General features: G+C 37.2%; 1 protein-coding gene across 1 annotated transcript in view; it reads right to left on the reverse strand.

Annotated features, from left to right (window-relative positions):
- Positions 1-1,039: 1,039 nt before the first annotated feature.
- hs3st4 (heparan sulfate (glucosamine) 3-O-sulfotransferase 4) overlaps positions 1,040-24,303 on the reverse strand; it is a 128,883-nt gene continuing 105,619 nt past the window's right edge. Inside the window, exon 2 of the mRNA XM_088612340.1 lies at positions 1,040-6,782. Coding sequence (XP_088468466.1) covers positions 6,149-6,782 — 634 coding nt within the window. The 3' untranslated portion in view covers positions 1,040-6,148. The remainder of the gene's footprint in view (positions 6,783-24,303) is intronic.

Here is a 24,303-nt window from a genome sequence, read left to right on the forward strand (position 1 = left end):
GGCACTTATGATTTAGAAAGACTTTGGTGCACAGATGTAAAGGCCTTTGACCTACTATTTTCACTATATTGACCAAAAGCTGATCTTTCAGGTGACCAAGAAATTAGATGTACAGCACAATGCCCTGATGCACACAATTCATTTGTCAGTTGGGTCAGTGAATCCAAATCAGTTGCTCTGCTATTCTGAAAGAAAGGGTTATTATTATGTTCCACTTTACTGTAATTCTTGAGATGCTGTTTTTATATTATACATACCACCTGCTTGAAGTGCATTTATTTTAAGCATGTGAGTGCATTTAAACCTCATAAGCTTTTGTTATTCTACAATAATATAATTTTGTTAAAAAAACTCAAAGTGCTGTACAAAAGCAGACACGTAAAATGCTTCTGAAACTACAAAGGAAAAAAGAAGAGCTAATGGACTCAGTGAAACCAACCAAGAGTGAAATGAACTGTTACATTAAAAGTTTTGTGAAAAGATAGACAGTCACAGAGCTCCTGGCTTCAGACAATGAGATCCACTAAACTATCGTTGCCCATTAGTGGCTCAATCACCCACTGTGGGAAGGTACTGTAGGTCTTTTTGACCATGTTTCTCCATCTGAAATTGATAAATGATTCATAGGTGGTTTAAACTGCTTTACTGGGGGCATCTTTAAAACTTTTTCTTCTAATCTATGCAAAAAGAAACCCACAATAAATACAATTCTGCCATGTCTTCCAGCATAGTGTGGATAGACATCTGGCTACTCTTAAAAGAGAATTTTAAAACCTCACTAGCATTAAATCACTCTTAGTTACCTTCATTTGCAAAAACCTGATCTCATGGAAAGAAATACAGCTATTATATTTTGCTTATACTAAACCTGATGGGTATTGTCAGTTACCTTTTGTCATCTTCAGAGCTTGTTTAATTACCCTTCTTTTCCCAATTATTTTGTATGTGAGCTCCAACTCTTCATATAATTTTGATTATTTCTATTCCACTTTTAAAACTTAATAACAAAAATAAAATAAATAAAAGTACCACTACAAGATTCTGCTGCAAAGATGTTTTATTGAATAGTGCTGTAAAGTTTATCAGCGGAATTCCACACTCATATCAATTTCTTTTTGTTTTTAAGGTACATAATAGCAAAAAACTTTGAGCATTCCAGGAAAATTGACAGTCAAGCAGTTCTGGTTCAGAAGAGATGCACCCCACACTGTTCGGTCCAGAACACCAACACATAGGTCCTGCTTCTTTAAATACCTCATGGCAAAAAGATGCCATTGAATAAATTTGTGAAAGGGAGCAATGCCTCCCATGACAAGGAGACATGACCAACAGCATGACATTCAGGCTGACCCCATGAAGCCATTTCAGTGTGGCACATTGACAGAATAGGTGAGAGAAAAAAAATCGAGTACAGAATTTAGGATTCACCCAGTCACCTATTAAGGATTTCATGTTTCTGGGGAGTATCAAAAACAAAGCTATTTTAGGTTCATTATCATCATACTAAAATCTATTAATAAAATTGTTTTAATCAAATCACATCACTGACTTCTCATTAGTATTTTCAGAAGTAATGCTTGTGAAGTGTAGTTATAATCGTTATAATCATAACCGTGTAATGGCAAAACAGTATGGTTTATTGATAGTGAAGTCAAGGAAAATTGCTTGTTAATCGTTTGACACCATGTTGGTTTATCAAGGTCTTTATATCAAAGTGCAGTCTCTGCAACATTTCACAGAGTACCCAATGAAAAGATTACATATTCTAGATTGATGTAGAGGCAGTTAATTTGAGTGGACAGCTTTAAAGGAAAATAACACATTTATTTGAATTTGTTAGTTTTAATTTTATTCATGTACTGCTCTTAAGAAAAATGATGCAAACTGAAGTCCTGAATAACTATGTGCACTTGGAACCCTTGGCACTTAATGTCATCTAACTCAAAAGACCTTTATTAAACCATTGTGACTCAATATGGCTGTATTTCACACCCACGTTCACATTCACAAGCAACAAATCAGAAGATTGTCAATTGTGCAAAGGGAAAAGGCAAATGCAGACATAAAGATCTAGCCAGAGATGTGTAAACCTTCTTTCTGTATATTTCTAGTAATAAATATGAATAAATGTGCAAGCAAAATAGGCTAATGGAAGGATAACACATATACTGTATTATACTTCAAGCCAAGTGAATTACTGAAAAGTGATGCCTGAAGTCCTCAAAAGTTTAAATTGCAACACTTGTAGAATTTAACACAGGTGCTTTGGTCTGCCAAGCCTGACCCTGCCCTTCAAATGAAGGAGATTCTATAAGGACTCTGCGTTAAGGCCACTCATCAGATGGAATCATGTTGTAAGAAAGTAAATTGATAACTCAAGAAGCACACATTGATATATTGTTCTTCATCCATTATTAAAGTTAACAGAATCAAACTGCCATTGCTTTGTATTCCTGTCAACCTTCTGCAATTTATGGTAAATGAGCTTTAGTCCATACTGGTTGATAAACCTGGATAACCAAAGGGCTGTGCTGCACCAAGTATGAGCTAAGTTGTATGATTTAAATAAACACATTATCTGCACTAAAGAAATAAAATGTGAATTCAGTTACAAAATTGAAATCTGATTCAACACTTCCAATGCACTATCCTTAATAAGAAGACATTAAAATAAGATTAATAAAGCCTGGTTGAAAAACAGTTTACATAGTTTACAAGTGAGAGACATTAAAACACAAATGAATACAAGAGCTAATAGAATTTTTTGCATTTTAATGTCTCTTACTATATATGTGAATAATTGAAACTTTAATTTTTAAATTCAAGTGACAGAATTATAATGACAGACAATTATCTTGTCATCTTCTGATTATATCAGGAGACATAATGTTAAAATTAGAGATAGATGTGAGTTGAAGATCCTTTTTTAATGTTAATATACATTATGGTGTTTAAAATATATATATATTTTTATAAATGTTAGTTATTTTTCACTCCCAATTCTTGTAAAATGATCTTTTGTCCTCACTTCTCATTCTTTTGAATAATTATTATCAACACAGAAGCACCAAGGCTACAGAAAATAGAAAATACTGATGCACAAAAGCAATGTAATACCCAGGTATAATGGATTTAATCAAACATTTTCAATGTAGATGTTAAAACAAAATAAAATATATATAAACAAAACTATATGAAAGAATTTTGAGAATTTTTCCATTTTTAACAAGACATGCTGTCAAAATTAAAGCACTACATAGTACTGGGTACAACTTCACTGACCACTAACATAATCATGGCAGCATTAAAGCACAGTCATGATCAACCTCTGGATAGATCACTGTGGGATGTTCCACCACTCTTCGTTTGCTGTTGCAGCCATTTGATGAAGATTGGTTCATCACTGTTATCTACTGCCAGTGGTATGGGTTGGGTCACAGATGTTTTGTTGGACCATGGAGAGAAGAGGCCATGGCATCTGGCCATGGCAACATTTTAACAATGTTTTCCTCATGTCTTCCCATTGTAATTCTGGCATTGTGTGGTCTTGCATTGTTCTTCTGGAAAATTGACACTTCTGGTTTGGCTCAAAGACATTGTCAGTGTATAGCTGAGCAGTAAGGCAGCCATTAATCTGGGCCAAAGGCATTTTTGTGTTAATTGAGATTTATCCCCAAATAAACATAATTTAACCATCCCATCAGTTGACTCCAAGAACACACATTCTCTTCCTTGAAATCTAACTGGTGCAAAATGGATTTCATTAGTGAATAAAATACACCATCCCCAATTTCACTCCTGAAGGATCATTTTCATTAACAGTGCAAGCTAAAGCTGTTCTGTTGATATGCAGGTTATTTTTTTTCTGGAATGCTGAGTCATTGCAGAAAATGATTAGGCATATGCATCATATGGATGCCATGGTCCTGGGAAAATGCGGTGACCTTCCAGGACATTGAGTTTCTCTGGCGTACAGTGTTGACTGTTGATCGTAAATTGGAATTCTTTGGCAACACCTCTCACAAACAGGCCGCCATCAATCATACCAAAAGCAAATAGGCAACTGTCACTTCTCATTCTAAGCATGGTTGTACATTATCTTTTGCTGTAATTTAATTAAGATTGTGTATTTCTAAATGACTATACATTTCAGATTCTTCATCAAGTGATTTTAGTCATTTTAACTTAAAGGCTGAACTCTAAGCATATGGACATTTTATGAAATCAGATTATTTAAGATCACTCTTATTTATCTCATTAAGATATACTGTACATATCATGTGCCAAAGGACATAATGATCTAAAACCTAGACAGCTGCATTATCATTGTACATCAGTGTCTGTGGATATCAAGAAAATGCTTTTTGACCAATGTTAGAGAACAATTCCACTGTAAATATGAGACTTTGTAATCACAATGCTTTCTAGTTCCATTGCTCTATATCTACATTTAATTTAATAGAATTCATAGCATCTCATTTGCAGTCTTCAAATAACGTACCATAGTTTTCCAGCTGCTGAGTTACACGCTGTAATAAAACTAATGCAAAATATAACTAAAACCCAGCTTTACCAAGGGCAATAAAATCTGGTTTTATTTATAGTAGAAATAATAATTTCAGAAACATTAAGTTGCTTTATTTAGCCCTTTCATTAACCATCTGAGTTGGTAAGCTTTCAAAACATTGTTTCTTTTATATGAAAGAAAGTCTGGCAGTTGTTTGTATGAGGATTCTTACTTCTAACCATAGCATCCAAAAATGTCAAGCTTTTGTTTGGTTATCTACAATGCACAATGCACTAACCTTCATTTCTGCAGTGACAAATACTGTACAATGCATTCCTCTCCACCTAAATGAGTTCGTTCTGTACTGTATGTGGCAGGTGTGTTTTGCCTCTTCAGTTACTGGCTTAGTACAGGCTTTCTTCTTCTGAACCCAAGCTTTTCACTGTAACCATAGAAGTATTTAGTAATTAACTTGGCAAAGTAAATATTAGTTAGGGCAAACAAGCCTTGAACTCCAGAATCCTGATTAATTAAAATAATGTTTTCTGAATGAGCATCTGAGGGCTTAATAACAATGGACTCCTAAGAACCGTAACTGCCTTTAATTAGTCTGTCATTATCTCTCATCAGCCTGCAAAGGACTCCGGTTAGCTGTTTAAGAGCTCTTTGAACTACATGAGGAAAATATCTAGAATGTAGCAAGAGGTGTCCTAATGCAATTGTTTAATTCTATTTGTTTACTGTGGGTGCTTCATGGGTTGCCTAAAAATTACAATTGACCTAGACATTTTGTTTTTGGTGTATGGATCTCTCAAGGACAAAGCTTTGCAAAAGTTGACTGATACAATTACTCCCAAGTTCCATTTGCCTCTCTAGGGGAAAAACTTCCACAGGTGTACGGAATTGAACCACTCTTGCATGCCAAGTAAATATTCCCAGGAGAAAGAGGTGCACAGTGCTGGTATTATGGATTCTGCTAATAAATGCCTGTTAAAATGATTGTCTCAGTTCTAGGAATCTCAGAGACATGAATCAATGCTGCAAAATACTGAAAGATACACCAACATTCACTGACTGGTGACTTTCACTGATTTTATCCAGTGCTGCTTAGAGCTATTTCATAAAAAACATTGTCCAAAAATAACTGCGAGTAGTCATAGAATCTTTGATAAATTGGGTAGCTTAAATGTGTTCTTGTCATTGTGTTCTCACTGAGTGAGGCATACACAGTTTATGATGAAATTTAAATTACATTTGGATTATGGGAAACACTTATTAAGGACACTTTACTTGAATTGTTGCAGATAGTTTGCTTAGACTTCTATATATCCTCAGAATTTAAGAACAATAAAAAAATCATCTTCCATTTAAAAATAATAATATTAATATGACTTATATATATTTATCCATGTTCATAATGATTGCCACCATCATTACCATCACCACTTAAACAAGGATAAAAAAACATGATCTTGGATATGGATAACAGACAATTTACAAATAAAGCCATGATCAATTCATACATGTGGCCACTGAGCTCATTTGCACCTTTAAATTAATGGTAGTGTGATTTGATTCCCCATTTTTAAAATGTGAGCCATTTCATCCCACAGTTTTATGGGATGGAAAATTGTTTGCAAGTTACCGGTTTTCCTCCTGCTCCCACTGGAAGTTCTGGCCTGTCATTTGGTAAAACATCATATTGAAGGGTTTGTAAAATTTTCGGAGTCTGTGAATTACATCAGGATCTATTTTGGGATGAGTTCTACCTTTGGACTTGCCAAGGCATCTGGGAGCACTACTGTCTTCTGGCTTCTTTAAGCAGGGAAATCCCTTGGTTTTATTGAAATAGAAATGTTTATCTGTCACAATTCTTTTGAGTCCAAGAAAGTCCTGCACTTTTCCCATTTCACCAGCTGGATCAACAATAAGCCTCTCCCCACTGACAAAATGCATCTGGGAGAGTGGAAAGTACTGCAACCAGCTTTCCAAGTGGAGAGCATAAATCCCTATTCGAAGAGCGCTCCATGATGCATCAATCAGCCCCAGTGTCCTGTTTTTAAAAGCCAGCACCTCAAAAGTGGGAATCTCTGGTTTCTTAGACAGAGTCTGTGTGTAATCGGAAATAGCTCTGGTCACAGGGTTCCTCACCACCACAATCAACTTTGTGTCTCTTGCCATGGAATGAATGCGCTTTGGAGCATCATTGGTCACAAAGTAGCTGGGCGTTTTCTCCATAGTAATCTGGCCTTCCAACGTCGAGGGCATCAGATCCCTGCCGACAAAAGCACAAAATATAAATTCTGAGTTTAGAAAATCACATTTAAACCATTTAATAGCCAAAGTATTCTTAAAATTTATAACATTTGTTCAGTTGCTGTTATTAGTAATATTTGTAGTATAAACAAAGCACCAGGCACACAGGTCTTTCATTGCTAAAATAATCTGAGTCAGTGAACAAAAACAAACAGCACAATCTGAATTGACCCAAATCACTCTTTTGTTCAACTGACTTGTCTTTATCATGTCAAGCAAACATTCAAATATAAAGTGTCACAAATTTCTACTGAGGTGTCTCTTTTCAAACTTTTAAAATGGTGTTAAGTTATTAACTGCTGGTACTGTACATACAAAAGAACAAAATGTATTTTTTGTTAACTCATTTTCAGGATCTGTCTATGACCTAAGAGTATTGCTAAAAGATATTTTACATTAGAGAAACCCTTAAAAGATGTGTTATAAAAATCTCAACAGACCTGAATTCACATCAGCATCAGAAGCTGAAGTTTTTTTTTCAACAATTTCATTTTTATCTAATGTAATACATATTGAAAAAAACATCCACTAAATAACTTGACTGTGTCACATGTGACTTCAAGGGCTGTAGAATTTTAAATGTTAAAGCAAATCTACAATGGCCACATGTGCTATTGTACCTTCATGAACTCCACACATTCCCCATTGACTCAATAATCGCAGATTTCATTATATGAATACCTTTCAGTTTGTACCCAATGCCTGTCGTATCAGGAACAGTCTATTGCTCTTTTGTCAGGCAGGCATTTAAGGAATTTGCTGTTTATCAAGAATATTCTTTGTGATCATTAGCATGATAAAGCAACTCCCCTCCATGCAGAAAAGTATAAAGTAAAATAAATTTTGTAATTGTAGTATCTATAATTCTTTTTCCCTGGAGCCCAGGTGTATTACTGTATTAGCATGTTAACTGTAATATCTGCAAATGAGAGAGACCTCTCCACTGGCAGTATCTTACCTGCCTCTCCCCGATAGATCCCTATCATTATTATGTTTAAACAATCTGATGTAGCTGCACAGATTAAGTCTCCTGCTTCAAAATAAAGGATTTCTTTAAGCAAATCCAATCAGCAAATACATTTGGGAATTTGCAACAGAAGTCCCCACTGACAGCTGCTAATTTCGTGATTATATTCACACATATCAATAAAAAAGCAAAAGTCAAGTGATATCATCAAGGTGAAAGGATCCAAATATGTCTCTAGGTTCTTTCAATTCAGCTTCTTCCAACAGATAGTACTGTGTTCAGGTATTGACCGTCTTTTTCACAAACAGAACACAGTGCGACAATGCAGGGGTCACATTGAGAAGACAACTAGAAAAATAATTTAAAAATAAGAAAAATAACAACTAGACAATAAATAATTGATTAATTGATTTTCATTGGATCTGGTTTGCAGTGATTTAGTAATTCCTATGAAACAGCCCTGATTGACCCTTCCTGCAGATTTGACTGGCTTTACATATGTGAAAGTGGACAGTGTTTTAGTTCCAACAAGATGATAATATACAGTAATACATACTGTATCTGTAGCTCACATTAGAACTGGAAAAGCTTAGTCTTCATTATGTTCCTTCTGTTGTCAGTGAAATAACTGCAGATTTTTTTCACATTTCAAGGTCTAACACATTTAGCTTTTTAAAGATAGTTTCCAAACATGCATCGTGGTTGTGAAGTGGAGTTTAGGTGTTAAATGGGATAACAGGTGCAAATGAGACTTTAACTTAATAGCACCCATTTCAAATTTCAGCCACTTTATTCAGAGTCCAAAATTAAAACTTTTGCTTTGTGCCTGAGAGTTGGGGGGTGGCATAGAAGACTGTGCAAATCAAGAAACAAGAGAGCAATTTAAAAATAATTCATTTCAATTTCTTGTCTTTATTGGTTTTGCTTCACAGGAAACCCAGACCAGAGACTGTGCAGGAGGGCCATGTGTGGCATAAAATAGATGGGTTAGATTTTTAGTGATTTGGAAAGGAGCAGATTCTGGAGAACCCATGAGGTCTCAGTTTGTCACAGATGTGTGGTAGGAAATTAGCAATGACAAGAGTGTGAGCCTCCTTGGCAAGGTGTGATGTTTCAGATCTGGAAGAGCTCCGGTGCTGCTGTGTCAAGTGCAAAATATAGATAATCAAAATATTTGTGCGGTAGTTGTTTTAGTCCTCTTTAGCATCACATTTTAAGCATCACTGAGCTCTATTCTTGTGTATTAAAGAAATTTGAAATAAAGCAACACAGACATTTATTATGACGTTCAGCTTACATCCTACAAAAGACATGTACTCAAGGTTTTGAAAGTCCAGATAAATCATTCCTGTGTATCCTGTGTACAACCCAGCAGCATTTTTCTGTGGGCAAACAGAGGCCTAGGGTTGTTCCACATGACAAAATTAATGCATCCCAGTGCTGGGGCTACCTGTAGTATTCCTCCCTGCTTTCAAGGCACAAATAAAGGTACAAATCTCTCTATAAGTACAAAACATTTTGAAAATGGATTATGTATGTAGTTATTATAAAAAGAATTATATAAAAAAAAGTTCTTTTTTATTTTGGTTGCATGTTATCTGTGTTGATAGAGAAATAAAAAAACTGCTATTGTTCCAAAAATGTTCCACTTCAGGAAAAATAAACTTTTTGCTCTGGATTTTTTGAGTCATCTCAGGCCTTTTTTAATAAAAAGAATGATAAAAACACTATCATCTTAATCAGAAGCAATCTTACTCATTATGCATGTGTGATTACAAAAACAGGTAGAATATACATTAGTCATTTCTGCATTGATTGAGGTCAAACTCATTATTTCAGCTGTGAATCAAATCAGCCATGGATCTCTAAACATACATTTTGAAAATGTCAGGAAGCAGACAGTAGAAAAGAAAAATGGAATTTTGAGCTATTGAAAAAACAAACCCATGTGATCTCTGCTGTGAGTGACTTTTATGATCCTTCACACAAGTGGTTTTGTTATAAACAAACTACTCTGCTGTAAACAAGTGCAGATGGATAAAGTGAACTTCTCAAACATCACCTATTTGTCTAATCAGGGGTCACTCCGGAGTTGTTAAATGCACTGCAGACTACTTAAAAAAAGCAGCACACCATCTGTTTCTGTTTACTTAATTAGGCTTCACTGCAGAGCCCATAGAACAGCTCTTTGTATGGGCTATACAGTACCTTCAGATAATATTTTCAAACAGATTCTTTTACACATTTTGCATCTTGATTCTAAGTTATAGCATTGTCCAAGCCTTCATCACATCTACTGTATGTAATGCACCCAGGGAACTATTTATATACAGTGTGTATTTTATGTATAAACAAGTATGTAGCAAAAAATATACAAAAGCACAAGAAAAAATGACCTCCTGTAGTACAGTATGGATATCCTCCGATATTTGTCAGCATCCTTCACTAACTTCATGATGATATGCATGCAGTAATCTTTACTAATAGATCCGTTACTGAGCACTTTGAAGCCTGGAGAGGAGTCAAACAAGGGCCCTAACTCTATTTTCAATATTTGAGTATCATCCCCAGTTGATTAAAGACAAATTTGATACCAAAAAGACCTGCTGCACAGCACATCTGTCTGTTATTAAAGACAGACTTGAAAACTCAGGCTGCAGGTAACTGTTACGATCCCTGTCCCCCGGCAACGAAAGAGGCAGAAGAAGGCGTAGCCTTAGTTCATTAGTCCACCTATTAGTGTACGCTTTCACCACCATACCTCCGTCTCATCTGGTATTTAAGCATTAGTCTTTCCCTACCTCCTTGCTCAGTATTGGTTTTCCTTTCGAGCTACTTAGTTGTGCTACACCTTCTACCTCTTCGTACTGTTCTGGTTCCGACTTTGGTTTCTCCCCTTTTACTACGTCTTTTGGATTACGGCTCGGCTTCGGTTGCTCTCTCCTAGTTTGGTTCTCTGGCTTCCCCTGGACTCTCGGCTCTCTCCTTCGTCTACGGTTTTGGATTACGGTCTGGCTTTGGCTACTCTCTCCCTGTTTGGATCACTGGCTTCCCCTGGACTCTCGGCTCTCTCGTTCGGCTACGGTATTTGGATCACGACTTGTCTCTATCGGCTCCTGCAAGTGGGTTCATTACTTGGTTTCGGTTTCACTGGCCGAATCCGTAACAGTAACTTACAGGTGACCTGCAAGTCACCTGTAATTTATTAGATTTATTCTGAGTTCATGTAGTACACTTTTAGAGATATGAAATTAAACTGAAAAGACCCTGATACATTTTGCTTCCAGTATTAATGAGTCAGCTCTAGGAATGTACATATTAAAGTGCTTGGCAAGCATGATGTTCATCTGGTGTGCACTGAAAAAAAAATATAGTTTTGATTTATCTAAAACATTCTCAGGTTCCAAGTAAGATAATTGCAAGTTGCCAGCAAGAACAACAAGAAAAGAATAGATTGTGTTTACACTGATTATTTCTCATAATTCTCTCAAAATTCTAGAAATACTGTAAATTCCTTTTACTCTTTTTAAGCAGTTTTATTTTGATTCTTCTTGCTAAAGAAAGGACATGAGGAATCTATATCCATCACCAATGGATACTACAGTAACTTTCTTTCAGGAACCAGAATAAAGGAAAGAATAAAGATCGCTTATTTATAATGGTATAATGGTCATATTGGTAGAACAATACTGCCATACCATTTTTTCTAACATTGATTGTGCAGAATCCACGTAACAGTATTCACTAGCCTTAATGGCTTTTGAGTCGACATCTAGCACTTTTTTGGAGTATTTGCTACAATCTAACTACCTGTTTTCCTGACAGTTATTTCAAAACCATAAAGGGGCAATCACCCACAGGAGGAATTATGAGATGACTGAACCTGTTAACTCACATCACAGTTTTTCACAAGACAGAGCTGCTGCAGGCAGCTTGGCAACCAAGTTTTTGACAGGATAGATCATTTTTGCATAAACATGGGCTGTGTAATAAATGTCATTTCTCCTTGCTTCTTGGCACAGTTACTGGGGACCTTTGAAAACACATCAGGCAGATACTGAACTTTAAGCTCTTTGTTTCACCCCCCCAATATTAACTGAATGAGTTAAACCTTTCATCTCGTGAGACCACAGTTTCATTTACAGTAGGTCTTCATAGAAAAATTAGGTAAATTACACAAAAACACCTAAAAGTCATTCATATCCTATTTTCTGAGATAAACTGTCATGTAAAAGGTTAATTAAATAAAGTGCCATCTAAAAATAAAAGTAGTTAATTGAGCTGAATCTGGCATTCTGGACATCAACCAGGAGCACAGTTTAAGCAAAAAAAAACTACAGGAATGCTGTAATATGTCATGATATATATCTACCATTTTCATCATAATACTTTCAAATCTGGTATGCAGTCCTAAAATGTTGGATGCTTATGTGATATAGTAATCAAGTGAATGGATATTATGGATATGAAATGTGTTACATTCCTTCCAGCACAGACTTAATTCAGTGAAAAATAATAGAAAGTAGTTATTATAAATCAGTCTGCAATATTCATGCAAGACATTAGCATCAAGCAAAATGTTTGAGTACAGCTGGATCTGATTGTAGATTGATTGGGTTTCTTGTTTTCCCTCAAGATGCTGTTATTTCTAACTGGAGACCTGAAGATTCATGTCTGGTACCTGATGGACCCCAAGGGGTAAACTCTTTCCCATTTAAATACTGCAATCCAAGTCCAAACCTTCAAGGTTGTGATAAACCATATGGGTTTCATGAAATTGCAGCCAGATCTCTAAGGCTAGTAATGCTAATAGAAACTGACATTTATTTTTTACAATATAATAATCACAGAGCATATGTTGACTTAAAACAGGCCACTGAAAAGGATAATGCAATATACTGTAATTACATCATAGAGTTTATATCAGTTATGCAGAAAAGGGAAAAAAATGCTGTGGGAGATTAAAGAAGCCTTCCAGTAGGCTGACAAGTATTATTTTTTACTTTGACATGCAAAATGAAACAAAAATGCCCCAAAATATAATTTGTAATCACAATGAGCTGTTACACTCCACCCTTGATCACATGTGGTTCAGTTTGCTTGCTCTGGTTGTGATTGGCTACAGAAAATAACTGTCATTTAAAAATATAATAAAATAGAGTTATATGTTTCGGATTTCACCATATATTTCAGTGTATCAAGAATTCCTGAATTTGGATGTGTCCCTAAGTTATTAATATTGTATAAATCTGCATCACTGCTGCCTCACCTAAAAGTCCAAAGACCAGATTATCTGAACTTCTTTTTAGAATCACACCGTCAGAGGTATAGTAAAGTGCATGTCTGCAACTTTTTCAATTTGCTTTCAATGATAAATCAAAAGGTATACTGTATAGGGAATGTACAGTTCTAGCAGGTGGGATTCTCCAATGAAACTGAATCTCTAATGACACCATTGGAAACATGTTCTCACTAATAACAGTATACTCCAGAGTGGAATCACATCACAACATGCAAGCGATCATAGGCACAAATGGCGAAAACACTGAAGTGATACACCTTCTTCTGTTTCATGCTAGTGTTGCCTGTGGGTGTGTTCTGTATGGTCCTATTTGTACAAGCAACAGATTCATTGTCCAAAATACAACTAATGTTATTAAGCACAGTGGTTCTGAAAATGGCAACATGCACTTTTTGAGTCTTACTAACTTTACATAGGAAACTTGCTGTCCCAGTTTTAGAGAGCTAGTGTTCCCCAAGGAATAAATTAAGCTGGCCCAACTGTACTGAGCTAGCATTACCTGAGGACCATAAGGACTGGAACACACCCCAAGTATGCTAACAGACAACTGTTGATTATACATAAAGTGTATCTATTTTGGTACCTTAGTGGTTACAGCCTAAGAAATCACATATTTAGATCCTTTTTGATAAGTTCTTATACAACAATGTGTCTGGCAAGTTTACAACAAACACTCTCATCTCCTCTTCCAAACAGTGACATTTAAATTTAACTGAAAACCCAATTTTGTGTAAGAAGCTGTAATCTTCCAGAAGTAGGTTGCTGAATAACTTTTTTATCCTATTGTAGAGACAAAAGTCCAGTAAAAAAGGCAAGCCACCACAGTTGTCACCTTGAGGTAACTTGTTCTGTTCTGTAAATGGGAAATTATCAGCATAAAAACTGCATGCTGTAAGCACTAGCCACAGCTGAATGCACTGGAAGCAAGGGCTCAAATTGTTATGTGCAGAATTTTAGCGGCTCTGCCGCAACTGAGCAAAACTGATTAATATGACAGAGCAGGAGAGATAGATTCCAAAAGAAGTGAAAACAGCTAAAAGCACTCATCCTACCACTTAGGAGCTTGTGCTGCTGTCCATGCATGAATGTGCCAAAGCAGTTTTCTAAAGTCCTTTGCATGTGTGACAGTGTCAATGCAGAGGAACCATCCATTAGTGCGCAGTTAACTACATGGACGCACTTGTCAAATGTGTAAGCCGTGGGAAAAAATAAAATAAAACACCTTGTTCAAGGTCAAGGTGAATGAAACATCTATCCGATTTAACTTTTTATATTCTCTGTGCTCTAGCTATGTATAAAGTTCATGAAATTAACTGTAGTGGAAACTATAAACAACATTTTATTGGTTAGGATTTTGTCATATACAATATGTACAATATATTGTATACAACAAAATCCTAACTGGAAAAATGTTAAAGTGTTTTTGGTCAGCAAATAAGAGCAAAACAAGTAAAAAAGTTATTTGAATCTAATATGAAGGCCCATTCTTGCACATAATGATTGTTGGATATTTTATCTGAGTGAATCTGTTTTTCAAAAGAGCGCCATTTACAGAAAAGTAAAAATTCTGCTAAAATAAATCTTAATAAAAATTCTTGGGATGACTCTTACAATGTGGGAATGAATATTCATCATGTTGAAAGATCACAGGATCGCACAGAATTTAGTGCTGCTGTAGCAGTATGAGGATTACAGTTTATACAATAAGTAGAAAAGGGTACAGTGAAGTGAGATTAGTATTGACAAGAACAAGCAAACTTTTACAGATAGTGACTCCCACTTTGTCGTTAAAACGTGTGTCCCTTAAATACACAAAACTCTCTCAATCTTTTGTAGTTTCTTCTCTATGCATATGCTCACCGATCATCAAATATGTTTACTGGAATTAATCAGATAGCTGCCAGTGTTCCCAGTTTCATCCCTGTTGATGTATAAACTGGAGTCTTGCAGCCCAGTGATGCAGAACAACGACTTTGCCAATGTACAGTAAGTAGGTGTCCTGTGGGGATTTCTATAGGGATTGCTGGCTTTTTCAGTTTATCAGTGTTCCATTATTTGTATTAAAAATGTTAGGTACAAATACCCTCTTTGGAAATTTAAATTGAAAAATAAACTTTTATATTGTGGTGATATTTTATGCTGTTTTTGTAAAATGTGCCAAGACCTTTGGGTATTCTGTTGTCTTTTATGCTAGGATTTATGGGCCTCGAAACTGTTTAAAATAGTCAGTTCATAAACCAAATTATTCAATTTCATGGTGGTGTATGATTGTATTTCTTGAATAACTACTCGATTAAATGGTACACTCAGGAAAAAGACTCTTAATGTACTGTCACGTTGGCAGGTTCTGGGCATAACCATTTCTTGCGTGCTGCTCCATCTTACGTCAACACTGCTTTGGGTGGGGTGAGAGGTGGCAGTTACTCCCATCTTTACTGTCATAACCAGTCTATCATCATTTACAGAGCCAAGCCCTGCCAGTGCCTGGATGCAGGTTAAATGTTCACAACAGGCTGAGTTGTTGCTTAGCATATTCATGCAGTTTTCCTAGCAAAATCATACTCTGCTGAAAATCATTGGACCTTAAATATAGACATAGACAGCATGGTGGACTGTGTCATTGACTACATTAACTTCTGCATTGACAACACCATCCTCACCAAAGATGTACACTGCTTTCCCAATAACGAACCCTGGATCACCAGCAACCTTAAGGCTCTTCTGAATGACAAGAAGAGAGTCTTTAGGAGGGGGGATAAGGAAGAGGTCAAGCATGTACAGAGGGAACTAAAGCAGAAGTTAAGAGAGAGCAAGGACGCCTACAGGAGGAAGGTAGAGAACAAGCTGCAAAGGAATGGGGTGAGCGATGTAGGGGGGAGAAGCATGAGAGGGCTGGGGGTGCAACAGAGGGGAACCTGGAGATGGCCAACAAGTTGAACCAGTTCTTTAACAGGTTTGATTCAGGGCCCTCCGTGGCTCAACACCCATCCCCCCAAAGCCACACGCTCCCTAAGCCTTCACAGCTGCGACTGCCCAACACGTCCTCCATCCCCCACAATCATGGCCGCCTACAGCTACAGCCCCCAACAGCTACTCACCCCACATCCCCCACAGCTGCCACTCTCCAACACCTCTGTCATTAACACCTGCAGCACTGACACCATCGCCCAGGCTAGGCTAACCATCACGGCTGACCAGGTGAAGAGGGAGCTGAAGAGGCTGCACCAGAGTAAGGCCACAGGACCAGATAACGTTTGTCTAAGAGTTCTGAGGGCTTGTGCTCCAGCGACTGTTCAACTTGAGCCTGCGCTTGGAGAGAGTCCCTGTGCTCTGGAAGACATCATGCCTGGTCCCGGTACCAAAGAAAGGGCACCCTCTGTCCTCAGTGACTACAGACCAGTTGTGCTGACTTCTCACGTCATGAAGACACTGGAGAGGCTGGTCTTGTCCCACTTGAGACCCCTGGTCAGTTCATCACTGGACACCCTACAGTTTGCCTACCAGCCCAGTGTTGGTGTGGAGGATGCAATCATCTACATGTTGCAAAGGGCCTACTCACACCTGGATAAGGCTGGCAACACTGTAAGGATTATGTTTTTCGACTTCTCCAATGCCTTCAATACTATCCAGCCTTTACTTCTAAAGAGGAAGCTGGAGGAGATGCAAGTCGGTGCCTCCATGATCTTGTGGATCACTGACTATCTGACAGGCAGACCACAGTCTGTGAGACTTCAGAACTGTGTGTCTGAACAGGTAGTAAGTAACACAGGGGCTTCTCAGGGGACAGTTCTTTCTCCATTCCTCTTCACCCTCTATACTTCGGACTTTAAATACAACTCAAAGTCGTGCCACCTGCAGAAGTTCTCAGATGACTCTGCAATTGTGGGATGTATCAAGGGTGGGTGGGAGGAGGAGTACAGGGGACTGGTCAGCAGCTTTGTGGAGTGGTGTGGGGAGAACCACCTGCAATGGAATTTAACTGAGACGAAGGAACTGGTGGTAGATTTAAGAAGGAAAAGGGGCAAAACCTACTCCTGTCTATATCCATGGGAGTGTCATGGAGATGGTGGACTCGTACAAGTACCTGGGGGTGCACATCGACGATAGACTGAAATGGTCTAAGAACATCAAGGCCATTTACAAGAAGGGTCAAAGTCAACTTTACTTCTTGAGGAGTCTCAGGTCCTTCAATGTATGTAGTAAGATGCTACATATGTTCTATCAGTCAGTTGTGGCGAGCGCCATTTTCCACGCGGTGGTATGCTGGGGCTCTGGGATTAGAGCAGTGGATTCTAACAGGCTGAACAAGCTCATCAGATGAGCAAGCTCAGCCATTGGATCTGGCCTGGACCCCCTGGAGGTAGTGGCTGAGAGGAGAATGGTGTCCAAACTAGAGGCCATCATGGACAACGTCTCCCATCCCCTCTATGACATGCTTGTAGAAATGAAGAGCACGTGGCTGAGTAGTGGCTGAGAGGAGAATGGTGTCCAAACTAGAGGCCATCATGGACAACGTCTCCCATCCCCTCTATGACATGCTTGTAGAAATGAAGAGCACGTTCAGCAATAGACTGATCCATCTACGGTGTGACAGGGAGCGCTACAGGAGGTCATTCTTGCATTCTGCCATAAGACTGTACAAAGCATCCACTTTGCGTCTGGGCAGAGGCAACATTGACATTGGCCCATTTCTGGACTGAACAGTAAACTACTACAGCTGTTCTTTTTCTTTTTCCGGTTTACAACCGTTTTTATGCAATATATATATATGCTAGGGACTTAATACATTTATATTTATATTTATATTTATATTGTGCAATACAATTTTTTTGTGTACTGTTCTGTTCTGGTTTGTTCTTTGTGTGTTCTGGACTGAGAGTAACTCTTCTTAGTGCACTTCTCACTGTACTGATTGTATTGTATGTATTGTATTATTGTTATTGTATCATTCGTTGTTGTCAATTATTGTCTGTGTTAAGCTGCTGTTACACTGCAATTTTCCCCATGAGATCAATAAAGTATCTATCTATCAAATGGCACCCTTGATTAATACCAGAGGTGTTTTAAGCAGTTAATTATCAATTTATCCTAAGAAAATACTGATAACACAAATGATACTGGTAACAGTTTTTGCATCATGAAGACTTAACTGATCCTTTTACAAAGGAACTTGGATTAACAAAAAAAATTAGTTGAATCTAAAGGTGCTAGGAGATAGAGTGTAATGACTGGCACCCACCTGAAGTTGTTTAAAGATCATAGTCTTCTACGGTTTTCTGAGATTCATCTAAATAATTTTTATTTATTTAGATGAACTGCTTTATCAAGGGCAGGTTCTCAGGGGACTCCAGAGCCTAAGCCTAAGCCAGTAAGTAATACAGTAGGATCAAGGCAGGATGCACCCTGGACACGATGCCAGTTCATCACAGGGCACACACTCAAGCCAGTGCCTATTTTTTCCAGAAGCCATTTAACCAACCTGTATGTCTTGAACTGTGGGAAGAAACCAGAGCACACAGCACAAAATGATGCAAACATTGGGAGAACATACAAACTCCACGCAGCTGCAAGACAGGAATGCTAACCACTCCGTCACCATGCCAGCCGCTGTTAGAAATGTTTCACAAAAAATGCACTCTGGCATTGTGTTCTTTTGCCTTTGCTACTCCTCAAACTATATAAAAGTAATTCTTATATCCACACATTTTCAAAACCATGGGTTAGTTTTCATTTCTCTTGAAGGTAATGCATTCCATGATCACTAACGTTGCAAGTAATTTACCTGAATTGGATGTTGACTTGACTGAGTGACTGTTGGGAGGGAGTTAGGGTGTGAATGCCAAAGAATCTTTTTTGGTCTTTTTTGATTGCAGAGCACAAGAAACTCAGACTTTCAGGAATGCTGCCATAAGCCATGTACATAATCTTTCTCATATAGAAATGTACACTCCTCATATTTTCCAACACCTTCCTCTGGCATGAGTATATGTTAAAATTCAGTACATATTTTTTATAGTCAGCAGCAATAAAAGCTAGACAATTGAACAAGAAAATAATATGATAATGATTAAATTGCATCCTTGAAATATAAAACCCATGCTGTGCTCTTGATAATTATCAAATGTGTGGACATGAAGCATTAATTACTGTACAGAGAAGTGGAACATATCAATGTAATTAACAGAAAGCTAACATAAAACATTAAGTGGATCTATTCCGTTTGTATTTCAATGTTCTGAGTGTCATATTTAGTGTACACCAAGAGCAGCAGAATCTGAAAAGCCAAATTAACTTGCTCTGTCAACGTCTGGGAAAAACATTAAAAAGGAAAAGACATTTATTTTTTATTTTTTCTCCCTCAAAGATAAATTGAGCCTAGAGAAAGGGTTTCTTTTATGTGAGGAGGTGGTTAATGAAGTATGAGAGGGAAGGTGTGATGTGGCCTTTAAGAGCTGAGAGCGTGTAGTTACTGATGGTGCTGACTAAACAATGAAGCTCCATAGCCTCTTTTAGAGACCAGGTCAAGGTGCTTTGGGTAACTCTGCATCACAATTTCATGAATTCTGTATTCATAGAAACTATTTCTAAATTTTATGCTTGGACACATTCAACATTATCCATTCCAGCCAGTGTGAGTGGAGTTCCTTTGGAGAGATGGTATGTAACTGAGGAGGTGAAAAGTATGACTCTTTTACATTTTACAATTGTTTCATCAACAGAAGCCAAAAAAGAATAAAAGGCTGATAAATGGGCTTCCAAGTAATCCTGTCCCCAGAAATGTTGCAGTTGATGCTCATAGCTGACCTGTATCTGCATTTCCTACATACATACTGTATGACAAAGAATGATCCATATACAGTAGTTAAGCCATAATGGCATCACAATGCTACCAAATGCCACACTGCCAGTCTGCCAGTTTACTTGTATGTGGTTAAATTAATCAAAAGGAAGGCAGGCAATAAACTTCTCATTACACTTGTCCAGGACAAACAGTTCAATTGATGAACAGATTTCCTAGGGTTTCATTGAAGAGCAAATTACACTGTTTGTATTCTGTGTTCTGAGTGTGATTAACACTTTCCTTATACCATACAGTATAGTCTGATGCATTAGTGCAGCACAGAAGTTAAATCTTTATCAAAGGTGAAAGGAAATGTAAACTAATTTTGAAACATTGTAACTCAAGTGAGAATATTGAGAATTATGAAAATTGAGCATTTTCTCTCACTTTTGATCACCTAAGCTTTCCAAATGTCAAGAAGTCTGTATTCAATCTAACATTTATGAACAGAAATTACAGCAGTCATAAAATAACATATACTGTATGTAATATACTATATGTGTAGAATTTCTATAAATGGCATTAGTGTACAAGAAAGCATTTCAAATTGTGTAGAGACTGGGTATCATAAAATCAGCACCTAAATATCTTCAGACAAAAGAAGACTTTTTAACTGAACAAAATCAGTTACTTTTACCCAAAGAGGTCCGGGCGGAACATTGCCTGATCAGGTCACCTTTAAAAAGGCCTTAATTCAAAGCTTAGGTCACTGCAAGAAAAGGGCCACACTTAGTCAGTTTTCTGTGCATTCCATAATGCCTTGAATGTCACCAGAATGTCACCAAAAGCAAGGGAGAGGGCCATTGGCATGCTGCAGGCAGGCATGTCATATGCCAGCGTTGCCAGATACTATGGAGTAAGCTGTTCCACTGTGTCCTGACTGCAGAGAATGTTTCAGCAGACTGGCAGGACAGATGACCACTCAAGATCTGGTCACCCTCGAGTGACCACACCAGAACAGGACCGACACATCAGACTGTTCCATCTGAGAGATCAGCTCAGATCAGCCACCGATACTGCTGCTGAAACTGCCAGCAGACACAACGCCTGCATCAGTGATAGGACAGTGAGGCTCCATGCTGCTGGCCTTAGAGCAAGACACCTCCTAGATGTCACCCCTTTTGGGCCAAACAGAGATTGTGATGGACTCGTCAGTAGTGGCATCAGATCGTATTCATGGATCAGTCACTCTTCAGCATGTTCCACGCAGACAGGAGGGGCTGAGTGTGGAGAGGAGGTGTTACGTTTCTTTTTTCCATCAGTGCTTTACCAAAACAAGCAGAAGACAAAGCAGACAATCTCAATGAGCTCAGCTTTAAGTAAAATGGATAATATGGTGCAGTGAAAGTCAGACGCCAAGGCAGAGTAAAATGTCAAAGTAAAATAATTATACAGTATAGAAGAAACAGGAAGGTAATCACAGGAAATGCAACTCAGCCCTGAGTAAACCAAATATTTATATTATTTTATATTACTCTCTATCCAGGCTTATACACTGAATATTTTTTTTAAGTTAAACTTAAAATATTATTCTACAAAACAAATGCTAGTTCGTAATCATTACTTGAAACTTAGTTAAACTGTGTAGAAGACCTGTAGATCCCTTCTTAAATCTTACAGATATAGGTAAAGACCTGTAAAAGATTATTTCTGAATGTCACTTGATCTGTGCTTGCATCATACCATCCTGACAAAGCAGAGCGCAACATGGGGACAAATATTGGAAGATGGACTATACAGATGGGATGCTTTGACGCTAATCGTCTCAGACTGATATATGGGTGCTTCCAATAAAAATGCAGTACTGCTCTTCTGTGACTCTTCGAGGCAGACATCAGCTCTTATTGAATGGTGCCTTAGATTAGGAGAGAGCTAGCTTGACAGTAGGAAAAAAATCAATCAGTCTAAAGAAAGAAATCTGTGGATGTTTATGTCACAGAAGCAGAGACCCAAATATTTAATTTAACCAAACAGAAAATAAAAAAGTTGGAGTACAAGACACTTTACACCAGACAGACTCTGAATTGTTGGGTCTATCATATTGTTCCCATAAGTACAAGCATAAGAAAGGTTACATACAAGTGGCTATCTTGCCAATTTGGCTCATTAGATAGTAGTTTTCTGACAATCAGGGGTTAACTAACCTTTTTCACTGTTTCAACACATCCCCCAAAATTAAGCGGATATTTAAATTGCAGTTATTATTTACTATAAGTTATTCTAATGGAAGAACTGTACCTCTGCTCACACGCTCAAAATCTTCTAACAGTATTATTTATTAAGTTAGGTTCTGCAACTCAGATTTTGGTTCACTACATACTTTTAGAACTTCTGTGTTTATTACTGCTTGTTTTCTTTTTCAGGTATGCAGTATTTCTGTATAAGAACACATATAGTATATAAAGCCATTAAACTAGCTTTTGTTAGTCTGTTACAAGGACGGACAAACAAACCACCATGTATTATAGAAAGGCAATAAATTAATATTTAACATAAGGACTTCAGCTTCTATAAACATTGCAAATATATCCACTAAAGCAGCACTGACCATGTGGTAGGGCCACAGGGTTCTGACATTTAATTTGATCTGGGATCCATTCAGACAAGGTAGTTATTTTTGCCACTACTATGCAAATAAACATTTCAGTGTAGAACATGCTGTTGTTCTGCCATCTCTTTATAAAAATGACATTTCACTGTTGCTCACAGAACACTTTTTATACAGCACTTCATCTCTACATTATGTGTTCCAGCTCAGTCATTATACAAAATACTGTGCCGTGTCAGCAATGTGTGATTTCAGATGCGTAAAGGTTAACAAAACACATCAAACAATGTACAGGGTGACAGATTGATTTGAAGCCTATACACCATTTAGCTGGAGAGTTTTACAAACCTTGCCTTTTCTCCTGCATAAGATTATTTGAGGGTTTTGTGATATATTGAGATCTCTGCGTTGTCTCACCTGTGTTTATTTTGAGCTCTTTCCAGATGGCAGACTCTTTACATATAACTGAGCTGAGTGTTGTTTGTTGAAGAAAAAAAATGCTGCAAGGAACCTGTGAGGCCCCTTGGACTTTCAATGGATTTTCATTACATTAATTTTTTATTTTATTTCCTTCACTACCAAATTTATAATGTCACCTGTTTTCCTGTAGAAAGAAAAAAATCTAAATTAAGTAAACACAGTGCCTCACAAAAGTATTCAGAACCCAAATTACTGCTTATGTGGCTTCATTGTCAGGTGTCATTGTCAGTCAGACCAGAATAAGCCAAATATAATTTTGTTACAGATGGTAAAGGGAATAAAGAAAAATATGTTAAAAATGCCCTAGAATGCAATAAGTTGTCAGAAGGTTTGAAACTGAATTTGCAATAAAAATATTGATTGGAAAAAGTGTAAGTATCATTTGTAATCCAGCAACATTTGAAAAAAATGAAAGGGTCTGAATACTATTGCAAGGTACTGTAAGTACGGCACATATTTTAAATAGAACACTGAAAAAATCATGGCATAGATGATTTTGTTGAGAAATGGGCTCCAAAAAACAATGTTTTGTGTAGTTTTGTGGGAGTCAACATGCAAGTGTCTATTTTTCTGCTGTTTTACATCTACTTACTTGCTAAACTCCAAACTACTGCTCACGTGGCTTCATTACCAGGTGTCATTGTCAGGCAGAGTAGAATAAACCAAATATAATCTTGTAACAGATGGTTAATGGAATTAAGAAAAATAAGTTAAAAATGTCCTAGAATGCAATACTTTTTCAGAAGGCTTCATTTTTCTTGCTACTTAATAGTTTAAAAAATGTTTTTTCTACCCTGCACTGTAAAGGACAGAAAATGTAGTATCATGAAAAAAGTGATATTTGGACAATATATAATAATACAAACGTGGCCTTATGCCTTCCATATCAGTCGCAACAACAGCAAATCTCCTGCCCATGTTTTTCCAAAGTTATAAATCATTTTCCCAAAACTGTTCAGACAGTTCCTAGATTCAATTTATTTCTCATCTATTACAAGAACATCAACAGACAAAGCTGGAAATCCAAGAATTGTTGCGACAATGTATTCCCAGGATTACTCAAAACTTTTTCTTGAGGGTGTAAAGGAATTGATTTTTAATTGAGGGACATTATAGAATATGCCCAACTGTAAAAAAATTAACATATTAAAAAAATAAAACATACATGATTCCACCACAGCAATGAATCATGCACCATGGTCTAAATTATTACAAGTATCAAGGCCTTTTCCATTCCCATTACAAAACTCAAGTGTGATGATTAAATGGAAAGCATAAGTCTTGCACAAAATGCAATCGGGTTTGGAAATTGATTCATGGGAAGTTTCCTTCTTTAATTAAC

This window comes from Lepisosteus platostomus, chromosome 19 (assembly GCF_059453375.1).
Source record: "Lepisosteus platostomus isolate fLepPlt1 chromosome 19, fLepPlt1.hap1, whole genome shotgun sequence".
NCBI lineage: Eukaryota > Metazoa > Chordata > Actinopteri > Semionotiformes > Lepisosteidae > Lepisosteus > Lepisosteus platostomus.